Consider the following 18,283-nt stretch of genomic DNA (forward strand, 5'->3'; position numbering starts at 1 on the left):
GGTAATCTCAGTGTTGTCAGGTGTATGAGAACAGATATTATGTAAAGAATAAGCCAGACTATTTGGTGTGTGTGTGTGTGTGTGTGTGTGTGTGTGTGTGTGTGTGTGTGTGTGTGTGTGTGTGTGTGTGTAGGCAAAGGGAGAATGAACCATAACTAGAGAGAAGGATCTAATGTAGTACTGTCTAGCCAGTGAAAGGACCCCATAACTCTCTAGCGGTAGTATCTCAACGGGTGGCTGGTGCCCTGGCCAACCTACTACATAGGATATATCTTTGGGCAAAGCTGGAAGGCAGCCAATATACTGAGAGAATTGCGAGGTGGCAACTCTACCTTCCCACTTCCCACTGTTGTGGGTCAGTAGTGGGTGGCTGGGTGGTACACCAGCCACCTATCTCTACTCACAGCTGACAGAGCTGCCTCACTTTCAGTTACAAGCATGACTTCCGGGGAACAGGTGATGGTGGGACTGTGTTTGTAAACAATTACAGGTTTGTATTTGTTAGGGAAAAATCCAAATTGTTTCCAAATTTGTCATATGTTCCCACACTAGCAAACCTTCTGTTGTTTACATAGGTTGACTCACTGATAGGAAGGAGGAAGTCCAGCTTCTGGCTTAGCCACTGACCCCGCTTGTCCTAGAACAATATTGGATTGTATCTGAGGATAAACCTTAACACTTTGCTAATAAATCACAGTGTGTTATTGCAGCCTGAGCAAAAGAAAAAAGTGGTTGTAGTAATAGCATCTGAACGTCTAGGTAAGCATAGTTCTAAGAAAAAAAGAAGTCTTACATATATAGACGTTACCATTGATCCCTAGCAAGAAAACGTTGGGGACGTGAACACAAGGGAAGTGATTCTTACCTCCAGAGGTTGAAGCCAGCTTACAGAGGACCCAAGGAGCTGTACCCCAAGAGGGGGGAAAATGAAGAGAGGAAAAATGCCAGACATACTCACATTCATTCCCGACTTAACCTGGGTAACCAATACCCCCAACCAGCTGCTACTTGTCCAACAAGGAGCCTGAGGTCATCTTAAACTACTTCTTGTAAAGCCACCACAGGGCGGATAGTAAACGTATTGAGCCTTCTGTGGGTCACGTCTTTTCGGTAGTGGGCGGTGGAGGTTGTTTGACGCTTCCACACGCCCGCTTGTAAAACTTGGGAACTGAGTAGTTTCGCTCAAATGCCTGGGACATATTGATGCCCCTGATATCGTGACCTCTAGGTTGTTGAGCTCAAGGAGGGTCTTGTTGGAGAGCAAAATCTATCTTTGCGAATCCAAGAAGAGATCATGTTCTTGGTGACCCTCCTCTTCGTTCTGCCTGAGCTGACAAAAAAAGCTGAAAGCAGAGGTCTTGTAGCTGCAGTGCGTTGAAGATATAAAGCTGGGGTGTTGTAAGTGCAGTGCGTTTAAGATACTGTAATATCTTTAACTCCTTACTAGGCAAAGTAACAACTAATATGGGTCATTGGTTACAGAACGGAGACTCTCTATCTGGAGGGCCCCAAATCTAGGATCCATAACCGATGAATTTTAAGTCTTAGCAATGAACTCAGGGACGAAGCCAAGAATCACTTCCCCCTTCACCTTAAATGGGCAATGACGTACGAGAGACCATAAACAGTAGTTCACTGACGCTTTTCTGATGCTAAAGCGAGTAGGAATTCCATCTTCAAAGTGAAATTACGATCTGTTGCATGGCATAGTGGTTCGTAAGCAGGGACCTTAGGGGACCTCAGGACGTGAACCCCGTTCCAAGGGGGAGGTCTAGTCTCTGACTGGGGGAAAGTGATCTCATAACTCCGTATGAGTAAGGAAAGCTCCAACGAAAAGGTAAGATCTACTCCATTCAATCTAATAGCTAGGCTTAAGGCTGAGTGATAGCCTTTCTCTGCCGAGACTGAAAGGAGTTTTTCCTCCCAAAGTTAAATAAGGAACTCCGCTATTACAGGCATAGTGGCATCAAGGGGACGAAATGTTGTTCTCTCTCGTCCAGGGGAAGGGCGAGCAGGTGGAGCGCTCATCGAAGGAAGATCCTGGGCTCACCAGGATCATTCTGCCTAACCTCGTCAGCTTGCTGGGGCAGTGCACGCAAGCTGAACCATCTCTGTTGGAGGATAAGAGGTTAAGATTAAGGTTAGGCGACGAGGTCACCCTAGGGTGGCGAGCGGGAACATCATAAGCAGGAGGTTGTTGTAGGGGCAAACGAGAGCAATCATGTCCGCGCGTGGAAGAGCCAGAAGAGGGTGAAAGGTGGACTTCAAAGACGTTCAGGGAAAAAGATGTAGCTGTCACAGGGGACGGTTCTGTTCTCGCGCCACACTGAAGGAGTTACAGAAGTCTCCTTCAAAGGTGGAGCAGAAACTCCCAAGGACGGCCAGGCCTGCAGCACATCTGCAAGAGAAAAAGGCTACCCAGCAGCTGGAGGTGAAAATCCTTCACTAGGGGAAGCATCAATCCCCCACAAATTACCCGTAGGTTGCCAAGGAGTAAGTTGGTCTGCGCTCCTATTCAACGGACTCCAGAGGAAGCCGGGCGAGGAGGAGCTTCAAGAAGCAATCCAGGTGTGCAGGAAGAAGATGCCCGAGCTCTTTTCCCTGCGGAGGTGGACTCCGGGGGAGAAACATCTCGCTTGATTTCTTGTACCTGTGCCACCCGAACTTCTCCCACTGGGAGGCAGGCCACTCCCGACACTTGTCGCATGGTAAACCCTGCTCACAGCAACCAACCCCCAGGCAGGCGGGAGACAGCAGATGGAGGTATATGTCCACCAAGGACATGAAGGTGCCGCAAGGGCAACCTTCATGACCAGGACATTTTTGCATGGGAGCATCAGAGGGATCACAATCACCTGAAAAGAGAAAGGAAGAGTGTAAAGCAATGGTTGTACAGTATGTCCTATGGCTAAACCTTGGGAGGAGGTGGAGAGTGGACACGTCCAATCTCAACCAGCCAAAAGAAGAAAGTGAGGCAGCTCTATGAGCTGTGATTAGAGATAGGTGGCTGGAGTACCCCCAGCCATCCGCTATCGATCCACAACAGTGGGAAGTTAGGATTACCACCTCGCACTTTTTTCCAGTCTATTGGCTGCCTTCCAGCTTTGCCAAAAGATATATCCTATGTAGACAACGGACGGTTTGTTAGTGTGGAAACAAATCAATTTTCAAAGTAATAAAAATTTTTGTTACGAGTCCAACAGACAAAATATATGAACCACTCCAACCTAACACCATTCAAAAGAACATTAAGCATGGCATAACTTACCTCTGCTTTCCAATTTATAGCACGTGCAAAATTGATTCTCAAGGCCCATGTGTCAAGATGACTTTGCCAGCACCGTGTCATGAAACGGCAACGCTTCATGACTCGCAAGTAGATAGCACCTTCAATTTCTTTGAATTTCTCAAACATACGCATTTTCTGAAAGAAAAAACACACATTTTAATATTTTTCATCTACTTCCAATTCCTTTAAACATTTTTATTTCCAAACACAAATATATCCTAGCCCACATATACAGTAACCCCTTGATATAAAATTCAATTTAGCTGGATTAAAATATGAAAACTGCTCCTGGTAAGAGCATTTCAATTGATAAAGGAGTACCTGAAAGTAGGTTATGTCTAGTTGTGTCTTTGAGATAGTAAACTAAATTTAATAGAACAGGGTCCCTTCTGCACGAAATATGGCACCTGTAAAATATTAAATAAAACACAGATTTGTCACAGCAACACGAGAGCACTGTGATACATTATAGTAAAACAAAGTTACGTCAAAGACTGGAGTTACTCTAGCAATATGTTAAGTCAGAACTCAATTATTTCTCACACAGAAAGTAAGGAATTGGAAAAACCGAGGGGCAAAGATATAAATAAAAGCTAAAAGTAATTTGTACTTTTCCTAGTCATACAACTTGAGCCCTTTAATCCTTTCACTATGATGACATAAGCTGAATGCCAAAACATGCCAAGCACAATAATGTACGACATACTGTATCAGATACATCATTTGCAAATATAAATCCTATGAAAGTTTAAATCATTCATTTATTCTACCAGAGTATAAAACATGGTCATATATTACACCTAAAAATATTACACTAGAAAACCTTCTCCCCTTGAGTTTAGCCCCTCCTTTTCCAGCCAACCAGCGAAGACTTTGGGATTATAACCGTTATTCTCGATTGTTTAAGGGCTAGTTCAGTGTGTTACCATACATAATCACACCACTCTCTTTAGCCAATGGCAACATTCCCTACAAGAGGCATTACTGTACTCTCAACCTCCAGCCTAGAGATGTATCTCTCCTTACGTCTTGCCCGTCCACCAACTAAAGTACTTACTAATCTAGTCTTTATTCATTATTATGTAAGAGCAATTCTAGTGTATGTCTATGTTACATACATGATCAAATCACAAAGGAAGCATTATGTAAAGTGAGAAATAGCTGTATCGCTCCCCAACACATCTCCCTATCTGCTTCCCACCCATGATGTCACACAAGACATCAGCCATGTAAGTTGTAGAGAGATGCTGTTTGATCAAATTCCACCACAAAATTATATATATAAAATCACACGAAATTATCTCCATACTATAAATAATTGTCTGAAAATGTATCAATCCTTATAAATCTTCCCGTTATCTGATCATAAATTTCCGTATTCCTACATCATTTACTGTACATATTTTTCACAGATCTTAAGAATTTTCCTAAATATCAGTATCATTATTAATTACAAGTATCATATCTCATCATCATCCTCATCTCCTCCAACGCCTATTGACGCTAAGGGCTTCGGTTAGATTTTGCCAGTCATCTCTATCTTGAGCTCTTAATTCAACAATTCTTCATTCATCATCTCCTACTTCACACTTAATAGTCCTAAGGCATGTAGGCATGGGTCTTCCAATTCTTCTAGTGCCTTGTGGACCCCAGCTAAACGTTTGGTGAACTAATCTCTCTCGGGGAGTGCAAAGAGCATGCCCAAACCATACCATTTTCATCTACCACTCATCTTAATGTCCTCCACATATGGCACTCGAGTAATCTTTTATAGTTTCATTTCTAATCCTCTCCTGCCATTTAACTCCCAATATCCTTCTGAGGGCTTTGTTCTCAAATCTACTAAAGCTATTGGAGATTGTTTCAATGTCATACCATGACTCATGTCCTTATAGTAACACCGATGTCACTATACTGATAAATAGTCTGAATTTCATATGTACCTAATTTCAGGACATTTGATTTCCAAATCTTATTTAACCTACCCATTCTCTGATTTGCTTTTTTCAATCTTTTACTAAGTTCTAATTCTAACAACCGTATTGGAGATCATAATTCCTAAGCACTTCAATGATACTACCTCATTAATCCTTTCTTCTTCCAATGATATTTTCCTTCCATTACATACTCCGTTCTCATAATCTCTGTCTTCTATTTATCTTGAGCACAACCTCGTATGATATTTTATGCATTCTAGTAAGCAACCATTGCAAATCCTGTGGTGTTCTGCTAATAAGGACAGCATCATCAGCATAGTTTATGTGTGCTAATTTTCTGTTACCATTCCAGTCTAATCCCTCTCCACCATCTCTGACTGTTCTACACATTACAAAATTCATGAGGAGGATAAACAACATAGGTGACAACATATTCCCTTGGAGTACTTCGATGTTCACTGGAAATTCATTTGATAGGACTCCATTAACATTAACTTTGCACTTGCTATGCTCATGAACAGACTTAATCAAATTCACATATTTAATAGGAACTCCATAATAACGCAGGTCTCTCCACAAAATTGACTAGTGCACACTATCAAATGATTTTCCATAGTCAACAAATGCCATCAAAAGTGGATTTCTATATTCTACGCATTGCTATAAGACATGTCTCAAAATGAAAATTTGGTCAGTACAGCTTCTATATTTTCGAAATACTGCTTATTCATCTCAGCTTTTCATCAATCTTTCTACCCAACCTCTTTAGAATAAGCATACTATATACAGTATTTTAAAAACAACTGACATAAGTGTTATGCCTCGGCAATGATTTCAACCAATCAGGTCTCCTTTTTTTACCCTTTTCACCAACACCTCTAACTCCCATTTATCAAGTTTTGCCTCTCCATGCCACATTCTACAAAATAATCTTGTAAGTATTCTGGGGATTACTTCATTTTCAGCCGGTATCATGTCAGCAGTTATTCCATCATATCCATGGGCTTTCCATCTCTAGTTTTTAATGATCGTTTCAACTTCAAACCGACTGAATTCATTCATAGGCACATCAAGGTCTTCATCAGCTTCAGGTATACCAATCAAACTATTCCCTTCGTATCTCCTATTCATAACCGTTGTCTTTATTCATCTTCTGTTGTTAAAATATATTCATCTATCTTTTTGATGAGTATATGCTTCTTCTTCTTTACCCCAGTTGAGATTTGATTAATGATCCTATGAGCAATTTTTAAACTATAGCCACTTCCTGAATTCATAGCTTTGTCAGCCTCATCTGCTTTACTGTCTAAATATTCTCTCCAGTCATTCCTGGCTTTTCTTTTGACCTCACTATCAATACTGGAATACTTAGAATGCTCTACCTTGTAACTTTCATTACTTCCTCGAAAACTTTTAATAATGAATTTCTGTCTTTGTCTCCTTTTTATAATATCCCACGTATCATTTGATATCCCTGGCTTTCTCCCTGTAACTGCGTGTCCAAAAGCTTCACTACCAACTCACTGATTTATGTTCGTAATATCACACCATTTTTCATTAATCATCTGCTCTTCGTCTTTTAAAAGTCTCTAAGACTGCAAATCGATTCCTACATTCAATTGCAAATGTTTCTCTGTGCTCTTCTTCTAAAAGCTTAGTTATATCAAACCTAGGTATTCTATCTACCTTTCTACTGGGTGGTTTCAGTTTAATTTCAGTGTGGCAATGAGGAGCTGGTAATCACTACCAATATCTGCACCTCTACAGTTTCTCAGAGTCCTCATTCTCTCTTCACTAATGGCGATGTGATATATCTAATTTTTGTGTCACATGGTGAATTCCATGTATATTTGTGGATAGACCTACAATGACAAGATTTCTTGTTGAACAGGAACTTATGAAATGTGCTCCATTTTCATTTGTAACTATTCCAAGACCCTCAACACCCGTCACATTCTCTATCCCTTGATTATTCCTCCCAACTTTAGCATTGAAGTGGCCAATCACAATTTTCATATCTCTCTCTGGAATCTCATCTATTACACTCTGCAGTTCTTCATAGTAATCAACTTTCCTTTCTTCAGGAGCATCATTTGTTGGTGCATAGGGAACTATAATAATCATATTGCATTGCTCTGATTTAAACTTTGCTAGTAACAGTCTACTATTTACAGCTCTACCCTCAGTTAATACCTTTTCTGCTCTTGTCCTCATTATCCCTACCCCTTCTCTTCCTACTCCATCTGTTCTTCCTGAATAGATATATATATTGCCTTGGTCTATAGTTTCCTTACCAATCCCCTTAAAATGTTTCACTTCGGGCCACGATATCCAAACTATATTCCATAAAATTCACATTCCTGGTGGCCTTATGGTAGCATCCTTGCCTGGTGATTGCCAGACTGAGGTTCCAGTCTCGCTCTAACTCGTTAGTTCCTTTGGTTGCTGCAACCTCACCATCCTTGTGAGCTAAGGATGAGGACTTTGAGGGAGCCTAGAGGCCTATCTGCTGAGTCATTAGCAGCCATTGCCTGACCCTCCTTGGTCCTAGCTTAGGTGGAGAGGGGCTTGGGCACTGATCATACATAATATGGTCAGTCTCTAGGGCATTGTCCTGCTTGATAGGGCAATGTCACTGTCCCTTGCCTCTGCTATTCATGAGAAAAGGTATTTGAAATTTCCCTTGATAACATCAGCAATGGGGTTTAGCAGACTTCGGTTCTTCCTAAAACCAAACTGCCTGTTAGATGAAAGTTTTTTCTTCTATATACCACATATGTCTGTTATTGATCATTCTTTCAAATAGTTAGCCTATAACTAGATGGCAGTTTTAGGTCTTTACCAGACTTGTGGCCAGGAATTATGATTGAAGAATGCCAGGAATCAGGAGATGTATAAGAAACCCATAGACTATTAAGGGTTTCCAATAAAAATTCATTAGTATCTATTGAGTATGTGAAATCCTTTCATATCGGATGCCTTCCGCTACAAAGACTCCTACTCCAGATGGGTTCAAATCTGTGACACATTGTTACCAGATTTTTAGGCCTGGAGACACAACCAGAAACGAAGTCAAGTATTACCGTATTTGATGGCATATAGGATGCACTTTTTCCAAAATTTTCGCTCAAAAAATCACCCTTCGTCTTATACATCCCTAGGTGAAGTTTGAGACCTCGCATAGGTCTAAGCTAATCTGTGTGATGCTCACTAACCCAGCTTATGCTTAATACTTATACCTACCCTAAGTCCTGTGCATCCTTATTTCATTTTTATTGCTCGTACAGTACTGTATTATTGTACTATTACCAGTGCTTTAAAAATGAATTCATAAAAATAAAAGCAATCTAATCATAAATGCTGTGACTTGAGTTTGTTTATAAACATCAGCTGATCGGCGCTCTGACGTACCGGTAATGCCATCTGTTGCCAGTGATGCCTGCCAGATGTATGCAGTGCTGTACGACCTACATCATTTTGATTTAATTAGCAAATTTGTACAACTTTTTAGTCCATATGTATGAAATTTTCAATGAATTGTTGATTTTTTAATCATTGTACAGTACAGTCACCCCTCATTTTACGCAATAAGAGAATTTTCGCAAATATGGACTGCACTTGGGTGGGCTACCTCCTAACCTAAAAAGTCAGTGGCTCTTGCCAGAAGCGGGTGCCGCCCAAACTGGTGATTAACACAGTACAGTAAATACAGCACCTTGAACTGATACTGCCTGCATGATCCTAAGATACCTCTTTGATGACGGATGTATTGGAATCTAGGAGTATGCATCCTAGAGGTGCAGTGTGCACAAGAAGTCCAGTAGCCTTACTACTTGTTTGACTGTGTCTGCTGTCTCTGTGCTGAACGGAGTTTGCTGAACGAATTTGTTCCACGAGAAGAGGTCGAAAACCGGAGACTTCTACAGGAAAATTGACTGTAGGAGCTCGGAGATTCTTTGATGAAACACGTAGTCATGCAACGATGATGTAACGCCGAGTTCAGATGTCTGTACGAATGTTCGGATTCGCATAGATCATAGAGACCCATAATCGCACCTCAACAGGTGGATGGGATGTTATGATGTGCATGCTTTTGTAGCCGAGCTACAGATTCTCTGCTTCTGTAGTTGACATCAGTCACTCAGATGGGTTCGAGAACTTGTGTTCGTGTAAGTGCTTGCAGGAGAAAGCTCTTCGTTCAATTTGGATCAGCTGTTTATGAGCCAGAGATCTGTGGAAGTCGATCACCCATTCTCCCACAGTAGTTTGGCAAAGGGTCCTGGGTGATCCACCAAAAGGATTCGCTACAGGTACTGAAGAAGTCCTGTTGGTTGAAGAAGAGATGAGTACTCCGAACTCGAAGAAGGGGATCACGGCTACTACCGAGTAAACCTAAGTCGCAGACGAGAAAGGTGTTTACCACTATACTGTAGAAGACATCCAGCCAATGCTTCGGACTTCGTTTCCTACCACTAGCTGAGTGAAACCAGCTTGAGTGAGAGCGTCATCGTCAGAGCGCTGACAAACAAGACCAAAGTCAAGCTGTGGGGTGGCTAATATATATCCTTCCCAGAGGAGAATCCAAGGATGGAGGGTTGAAGTTGCTTGCACAAGTCCCGAGGGAGCCCGGGCCAATGGTGACAGGGTGTAAGAGAAGATTCCTCGAATCTATGTTTGCTATAGTCTGTAAGCATAATCATGAGCCAATTCAATCTAAAGGTTATGTCTTACAAAATTGTTGTCCTATGCTGCCGTGAAGGAGCGAGATCATAAGGATCAGAACCCAAAACCGTGAAATGATCAGACGAGGTCTCTAACTCATGGACAGAAGTTGAGGAAAACAATCCCGAAAGATTAATTTTCTCTTGTTGCGTTCCGAATCCCAGGGGAAGGCAGCAGGAGCAAGTGATCTGAAGACTTCTATGCGGCAACCACTGTGTAAAACTATGTTCTACCTGGCTGGAGAGGTCCAGCGGTGTATGGGTGAGAGTGCATGTACGATTAACGTAGATTTTGTCACCAAAGAAGATGTTGACTTGTAACCAAATACCAAAACAAATGACCAATAAATTAGAGAGAGAGAGCATAAGAGGCCAACTAGTCGCTAACTTATATGACACATCAGCCCACTATTAGTACTGTAGTAGTAGTGGTCCGATGAACGTTTGTAAGGGATGAAAATTTGTGAACGCTGACGAGAATCAGTGAGCCGATGAAGGAGTTTGCGCATTGGCATGTGCGAGCCCTTTAAAATGTGTTCGTTAAAGGAGGAGGGAAACTTTACCTTGGAAAAGAAAGTAACGAGATGGGCAGCGCTGTGACACTGAATTGTCATGAGATGGCCTGCAGTGGCATGTCGGAAACTCGGTCGCAAGATGGAGACAGTTCACAAGCAGGAACCTGGTCACGAGCTGGTCTGTGCCGCCGTTCGTTAGTCCTGAAGTCGGAATAGAACAGAAGGGCGATCCCGAGTAGAGGAATCGTCAGGCGCTGAAAGAGGTTTCTAGAAAATCAGGAGCCTGGAAGTGAGGTGACGGGCAATCACTAGCAGTTGGGTGATCATGAGTTGACAGCTGATCACGAGCTGACAGGTGATCATGAGCTGACGGACGATCATGAGTTGACGGGTGATCAAGAGCTGACAGCAATCGCAGGCTGACGGGTGATCACAAGCTGATGGGAGATCGTGAGCTGACGGCGATCGTAAGCTGACCGCGATTGTAGGCTAAGGGCGATTGCAGGCTATCACGTAGCTGCTGCAGGACTGGGCGGGGCGAGGAGACAGGACGAGACGAGTCTTGTGGGCGAGACGAGAAAGCAAGAAGTAACATCATCTTCATGCTTCCATGGGCTATACTCAGAAGGATTAGGAAAAGGCACGGACAAGTTCATAACCCTCTCTCAATCCCATGTGGAGAAGACTACTCCAGGGAGGACCGAACCCATGTACAGGAAAGGTGTCCACCATGAGTAGCAGGAAAACTTTGCTCTTCCTTCACCGGCTGAGAAAGCTCAGCATGATGATCAGAAACTGCAATAGGCACAGGTGATGAAGGCAGTGACAGTGCAGGAGCAGAAACCTTCACAGGAACAAGAGCATGTTTCAGACTTACACTCCCTACGTCAGCTGAAGGAGTGCGTCATCGTCAGCTCTGAAGAAAAAAACCACTAAAGAGAAACCCTAACCAGCAGAAAGGAGAGGTATCCCCCAAGAGGCACAAGAACATGCTTCAGACTTTGCATTTCCTCTGCAGGCTGTCATCTTAGAACGAGGGAGAATGTCATCAGCGCTGAAGAAAACACCATTCAAGAGAAAAACCTAACCCGCGAACAGGAAAGGTTTACCCTGAGAGGAGCAGGAACAAGCTTCCTACCGTAGAACTCACTGGGAGTGAGGAAACATCATCTTCAAGAACGGTGAAGGTGCATCAACACGGAGAGACTCCCCTTCAGAGGAGGACAGAGCCACTTCACAAGGGGAAGCAGGGGAAGCCTCCAGCTTACGGGTTATTTGGCATCAAAGAGTCCTCTGCCCTTAAGAAAACACCTTACTAGTCTGTCTCTTAAAATGTTATTTTCATTAGTAAAATAAATTTTTGAATATACTTACCCGGTGATCATATAGCTGTCAGCTCTGCTGCCCGACAGAAAAAACCTACGGACGGAATACGCCAGCGATCGCTATACAGGTGGGGGTGTACATCAACAGCGCCATCTGTCGAGCAGGTACTCAAGTACTCGATGTCAACACAGAACCAATTTTCTCCTCGGTCCACTGGGTCTCTATTGGGGAGGAAGGGTGGGTCCTTTAATTTATGATCACCGGGTAAGTATATTCAAAAATTTATTTTACTAATGAAAATAACATTTTTCAATATTAAACTTACCCGGTGATCATATAGCTGATTCACACCCAGGGGGGTGGGTAGAGACCAGCATATATGTTAACATTAAGAGCTAAGTATTTCGTATTTCATTTTAGCAGTTATTCAAAATAACAAACATAAAATTAATAAGTACCTGGTAAGGAAGTCGACTTGAACAATTACTCTGCCTTTTTAAGTACGTCTTCCTTACTGAGCCTCGCGATCCTCACAGGATGCTGAGCGACTCCTAGGAGCTGAAGTATGAAGGGTTGCAACCCATACTAAAGGACCTCATCAAAACCTCTAATCTAGGCGCTTCTCAAGAAAGAATTTGACCACCCGCCAAATCAACCAGGATGCGAAAGGCTTCTTAGCCTTCCGGACAACCCAAAAAACAACAATAAAAAACATTTCAAGAGAAAGATTAAAAAGGTTATGGGATTATGGGAATGTAGTGGTTGAGCCCTCACCCACTACTGCACTCGCTGCTACGAATGGTCCCAGGGTGTAGCAGTTCTCGTAAAGAGACTGGACATCTTTAAGGTAAAATGATGCGAACACTGACTTGCTTCTCCAATAGGTTGCATCCATTACACTCTGCAGAGATCTGCTTTGTTTGAAGGCCACTGAAGTCGCGACAGCTCTAACTTCATGTGTCCTTACCTTCAGCAAAGCATGGTCCTCCTCATTCAGATGGGAATGAGCTTCTCGAATCAAAAGTCTGATATAATAAGGAACTGCATTCTTCGACATAGGTAAAGAAGGTTTCTTAATGGCGCACCATAAAGCTTCTGACTGGCCACGTAATGGTTTAGTACGTTTCAAATAGTACTTAAGAGCTCTTACAGGGCATAGTACTCTTTCTTGTTCATTTCCAACCAAATTAGAAAGGCTTGGAATCTCGAACGATTTGGGCCAAGGACGAGAAGGAAGTTCGTTTTTGGCTAAAAAACTAAGCTGTAAGGAACATGTAGCCGTTTCAGATGTAAATCCAATGTTCCTGCTGAAGGCGTGTATCTCACTGACTCTTTTAGCTGTTGCTAAGCAGACGAGGAAAAGAGTCTTCAAAGTGAGATCTTTAAAGGAGGCTGACTGAAGTGGTTCGAACCTTGCTGACATAAGGAACCTTAGTACCACGTCTAAGTTCCAACCTGGTGTGGTCAACCGACGCTCCTTCGAGGTCTCAAAAGACTTAAGGAGGTCCTGTAGATCTTTGTTGTTGGAAAGATCTAAGCCTCTGTGACGGAAGACTGTTGCCAACATGCTTCTGTAACCTTTGATCGTGGGAGCTGAAAGGGATCTTTCCTTCCTTAGGTATAAAAGGAAGTCAGCTATCTGAGTTACAGAGGTACTGGTTGAGGATACTGATTTAGACTTGCACCAGCTTCGGAAGACTTCCCACTTCGACTGGTAGACTTTGAGAGTGGATGTCCTCCTTGCTCTAGCAATCGCTCTGGCTGCCTCCTTCGAAAAGCCTCTAGCTCTCGAGTCTTTCGATAGTCTGAAGGCAGTCAGAAGAAGAGCGTGGAGGCTTGGGTGTATCTTCTTTACATGCGGCTGACGCAGAAGGTCCACTCTTAGAGGAAGTGTTCTGGGAACGTCTACTAGCCATTGCAGTACCTCGGTGAACCATTCTCTCGCGGGCCAGAGGGGAGCAACCAACGTCAACCTTGTCCCTTCGTGAGAGGCGAACTTCTGCAGTACTCTGTTGACAATCTTGAACGGGGGGAACGCATAAAGGTCTAGATGGGACCAATCCAGAAGAAAGGCATCTATGTGAACTGCTGCTGGGTCCGGAATCGGTGAGCAATAAATTGGGAGCCTCTTGGTCATCGAGGTTGCGAACAGATCTATGGTAGGCTGACCCCATAAGGCCCATAGTCTGTTGCAAACATTCTTGTGAAGGGTCCACTCTGTTGGGATGATTTGACCCTTCCGGCTGAGGCGGTCTGCCATGACATTCATATCGCCTTGAATGAACCTCGTAACTAGGGATATGTTTCGATCTCTTGACCAGGTGAGGAGGTCCCTTGCGATCTCGTACAACGTCATCGAATGAGTCCCTCCTTGCTTGGAGATGTACGCCAAGGCTGTGGTGTTGTCGGAGTTCACCTCCACCACCTTGCCTAGAAGGAGGGACTTGAAGCTTCTCAAGGCCAGATGAACTGCCAGTAGCTCCTTGCAGTTGATGTGCAGCGTTCTTTGATCCGCATTCCACGTGCCCGAGCATTCCCGACCGTCCAATGTCGCACCCCAGCCCGTGTCCGATGCGTCCAAGAAGAGAAGGAGGTCGGGGGTCTGAACAGCCAGTGGCAGACCCTCCTTGAGGAGAATGTTGTTCTTCCACCAAGTCAGTGAAGACTTCATCTTCTCGGAAATAGGAACCGAGACCGCTTCTAGCGTCTTGTCCTTTCTCCAGTGAGCAGCTAGGTGAAACTGAAGGGGTCGGAGGTGGAGTCTCCCTAACGCGATGAACTGGTCCAGTGATGAAAGCGTCCCTATCAGACTCATCCACTGTCTGACTGAACATCGGTCCTTTTTAAGCATGGACTGGATGAATTCTTGGGCTTGACTGATTCTGGGGGCCGACGGAAAAGCCCGAAAAGCTTGACTCTGAATCTCCATTCCTAGGTATACTATAGTTTGGGATGGGACGAGTTGGGACTTTTCCAAATTGACCAGGAGACCCAATTCCTTGGTCAGATCTAGAGTCCACTGTAGATTCTCCAGACAGCGACGACTTGACGAAGCTCTTAAAAGCCAGTCGTCCAAATAGAGGGAGGCTCTGATGTTTGCTAAATGCAGGAATTTGGCAAGATTCCTCATCAGTTTGGTAAAAACTAGAGGTGCCGTGCTTAGGCCAAAGCACAGGGCTTGGAACTGGTATACAACCTTCCCGAAAATGAACCTTAGAAAAGGTTGGGAATCTGGGTGGATGGGGACGTGAAAGTAAGCGTCCTTTAGGTCTAACGAGACCATCCAGTCTTCCTTCCTGACCGATGCTAGAACCGACTTTGTCGTCTCCATAGTGAACGTCTGCTTTGTGACAAAGACATTCAGAGCACTGACGTCTAGCACCGGTCTCCACCCTCCTGTCTTCTTCGGCACTAAGAAGAGGCGATTGTAAAAGCCCGGGGATTGATGGTCCCGGACTATGACTACCGCTCCCTTTTGTAGTAAGAGAGACACCTCTTGCTGATAAGCTAGTCTCTTGTCCTCCTCTCTGTACCTGGGAGAGAGGTCGATGGGAGTTGTTGCTAGAGGGGGGTTGCGCAAGAATGGAATCCTGTACCCCTCCCTGAGTAACTTCACAGACTGTGCGTCTGCGCCCCTGTTCTCCCAGGCCTGCCAGTAGTTCTTGAGCCTGGCTCCCACTGCTGTCTGAAGAAGGTGGCAGTCAGACTCTGCCTCTAGAGGACTTGGAACCCTTCTTCTTGCTCCCACGTTGACTTCCGGCACGAGCACCTCCTCTGCTGGAGGCTCTGCCACGAAAGGGCGGAATGAACCTTGACGCTGGAGTGTCCATCCTGGGTCTAGGCACGGAGGGCAAAGGGGTGGCTTTGCGTGCGGATGAAGCCACCAGGTCATGAGTGTCTTTCTGGATCAAGGAGGCGGCAATCTCCTTGATCAACTCTTCAGGGAAGAGACACTTCGAGAGGGGAGCAAACATAAGCTCCGACTTTTGACATGGGGTGACTCCAGCTGACAAGAAGGAGCAAAGGTGATCCCGCTTCTTGAGGACCCCGGACACGAAAGAAGCCGCAAGCTCACTAGAACCATCCCGAATGGCTTTGTCCATGCAGGACATAATGAGCATGGAAGTTTCCTTATCAGAAGGGGAGGTCTTCCTGCTCAACGCTCCCAAACACCAGTCCAAGAAGTTAAAGACTTCGAATGCACGGAAAACTCCCTTCAAAAGATGGTCCATATCCGAAGGAGTCCAGCAAATCTTGGAGCGTCTCATAGCCAGCCTGCGGGGAGAGTCTACTAGACTTGAGAAGTCGCCCTGGGCAGAGGCAGGAACTCCCAAGCTGAGGACTTCTCCCGTGGCATACCAGACGCTAGATCTGGAAGCAAGCTTGGCCGGGGGAAACATGAAGGATGTCTTCCCAAGTTGCTTTTTGGACTGCAACCACTCTCCCAGTACCCTTAAAGCTCTCTTGGACGAGCGAGCGAGTACGAGCTTCGTAAAGGCAGGTGCTGCTGACTGCATGCCTAAAGCGAACTCAGAGGGAGGCGAGCGTGGTGCTGCAGACACAAACTGATCCGGATATAAATCCTTGAACAGCGCAAGCACTTTCCTAAAGTCTAAGGAGGGAGGCGTGGTCTTGGGTTCTTCGATGTCCGAGTGTTGGTCGTCAAGATGTGCAGCTTCGTCATCATCAGAGATTCCATCGTCTGAATGTTGAGGAGGAAGAGGCAACGGAGTAGTTAAAAGCTGGACGGCTGAGTCCGGCAGCACGGGTGCATGCGTGGCTGCACTGGACCCAACGTCATGCCACTGTTGGTCAGTCTGAGAACTGGCAACAACCAAAACTGAGTGGGTGCGCAAAGCGTCTACTCCCGACTGTGGAAGGATAGCGGAGACCACCGTGGGTTGCGGAGGCTGACGCACCGCGTCAAAACACGGCAGCTTAACTCCACCCTCCTGTTGTTGTGGTAGCTCACGAACGGCAACGGAGGGTTCCGTGCGTCTGTGAACGTCAGCATGCGTCTGGCAGGGTCGACTGCGCATGGGTGGAGGAGCTCTCACAGCTGGAGTGTGGGAGCAAGCAGCCTCAGCGTCTGCTGGGCGCACAACCGTGGCAGGTTGTAGGCTAACGGGTGCAGCGTCAACCTTCTCCACACGAAACTCCTGCATAACAGCAGCTAACTGAGTCAGCATAGACTGCAGCAAAGACCACTTAGGGTCTACAAAAGCGGGTGCGGCAACAGACGGAGTTACTGTCTGTTGAGACTGAGGGTCTATAACAGCGGGTGCGGCAACAGACGGAGTTACTGCCTGTTGCGGTACCACTTTGCCTCTCTTAGGAGGTGTGCAGTCGTCGGAGGACTGCAGCGAGTCCGAACTGACCCAGTGGCTACACCTTGGCCGTTGGACTTGCTCGGAAGGGACCTTACGTTTAAGAGGCCGTGGGACCTTGGTCCATCGTTTCTGTCGAGAAACCTCTTCCGCAGACGAGGAATGAACGGGCTCACTCGTCTTCTTGTGGGTGGGACGATCTAGGAAAGATACGTCCGAAACCACGGAGGGAACGTCTGTCCGCTGATTAAAGCCTGTCGAACCCTTTGGTCGTACGACATTGCTTCTCCCCTGGGCTTGGGAGCTTGCAAGAGGTCCCGGACTGGGAGGACGACAGGCACGAACAGACGCATCCTCATGCGTAACACTGACACTTTTCACTGCACTGACACTCACTTCACTTCCCACTGCACTTTTACCTTTCAACTCCCTGACGTCAGCCATGAGTTGATTGCGGTCATTCGCCAATGACTCGACTCTCTCACCTAGAGCCTGGATGGCACGCATCATATCTGCCATTGAAGGTTGATGAGAGCTAGCATGGGGGTCGGGTGCAACCACTACAGGGGAAGGAATAGGTTGAGGGGCATGGGGAGAGGAAAAATCAAATGAGCGAGACGAACTCCTCCTGATCCTATCCTTCTCTAGCCTACGTGCATATTTAAGGAATTCTTGAAAATCGAATTCCGAAAGCCCAACGCATTCCTCACATCGATCTTCCAATTGACAGGCTTTACCCCTACAATTGGAACAAATGGTGTGCGGATCGATAGAGGCCTTCGGAAGACGCCTTGAACAGTCCCTAGCGCTACACTTCCTGTACTTGGGGACTTGAGAAGGGTCAGACATCTTGAATTAGTCAAAGGGGGGAATTCAAAATCTATCCAAGTCGTCAACAAATAATCCAAAATCCAAAAGAGAATGCAAGGAAGTATTGAAGATAACTTCTGCACAGCGATAGCTAATAACCAGAAATGAATACTTCACCAAATAACGTGAAAATCAATCCAGAAAACAAGAGCGTATTCAGTAGGTCTTGCCGGTGGCACGACAGAGAGAAAATTGGTTCTGTGTTGACATCGAGTACTTGAGTACCTGCTCGACAGATGGCGCTGTTGATGTACACCCCCACCTGTATAGCGATCGCTGGCGTATTCCGTCCGTAGGT

The 18,283-nt window shown here is 45.1% G+C and overlaps 1 protein-coding gene across 1 annotated transcript in view; it reads right to left on the minus strand.

Annotated features, from left to right (window-relative positions):
- The window catches only part of LOC137634454 (U3 small nucleolar RNA-associated protein 6 homolog), a 117,698-nt gene that overhangs the window by 81,197 nt on the left and 18,218 nt on the right, over positions 1 to 18,283 (minus strand). The window contains exon 3 of the mRNA XM_068366854.1: positions 3,269 to 3,424. Coding sequence (XP_068222955.1) covers positions 3,269 to 3,424 — 156 coding nt within the window. The remainder of the gene's footprint in view (positions 1 to 3,268; positions 3,425 to 18,283) is intronic.

Source organism: Palaemon carinicauda, chromosome 44, assembly GCF_036898095.1.
Source record: "Palaemon carinicauda isolate YSFRI2023 chromosome 44, ASM3689809v2, whole genome shotgun sequence".
Taxonomy (NCBI): domain Eukaryota; kingdom Metazoa; phylum Arthropoda; class Malacostraca; order Decapoda; family Palaemonidae; genus Palaemon; species Palaemon carinicauda.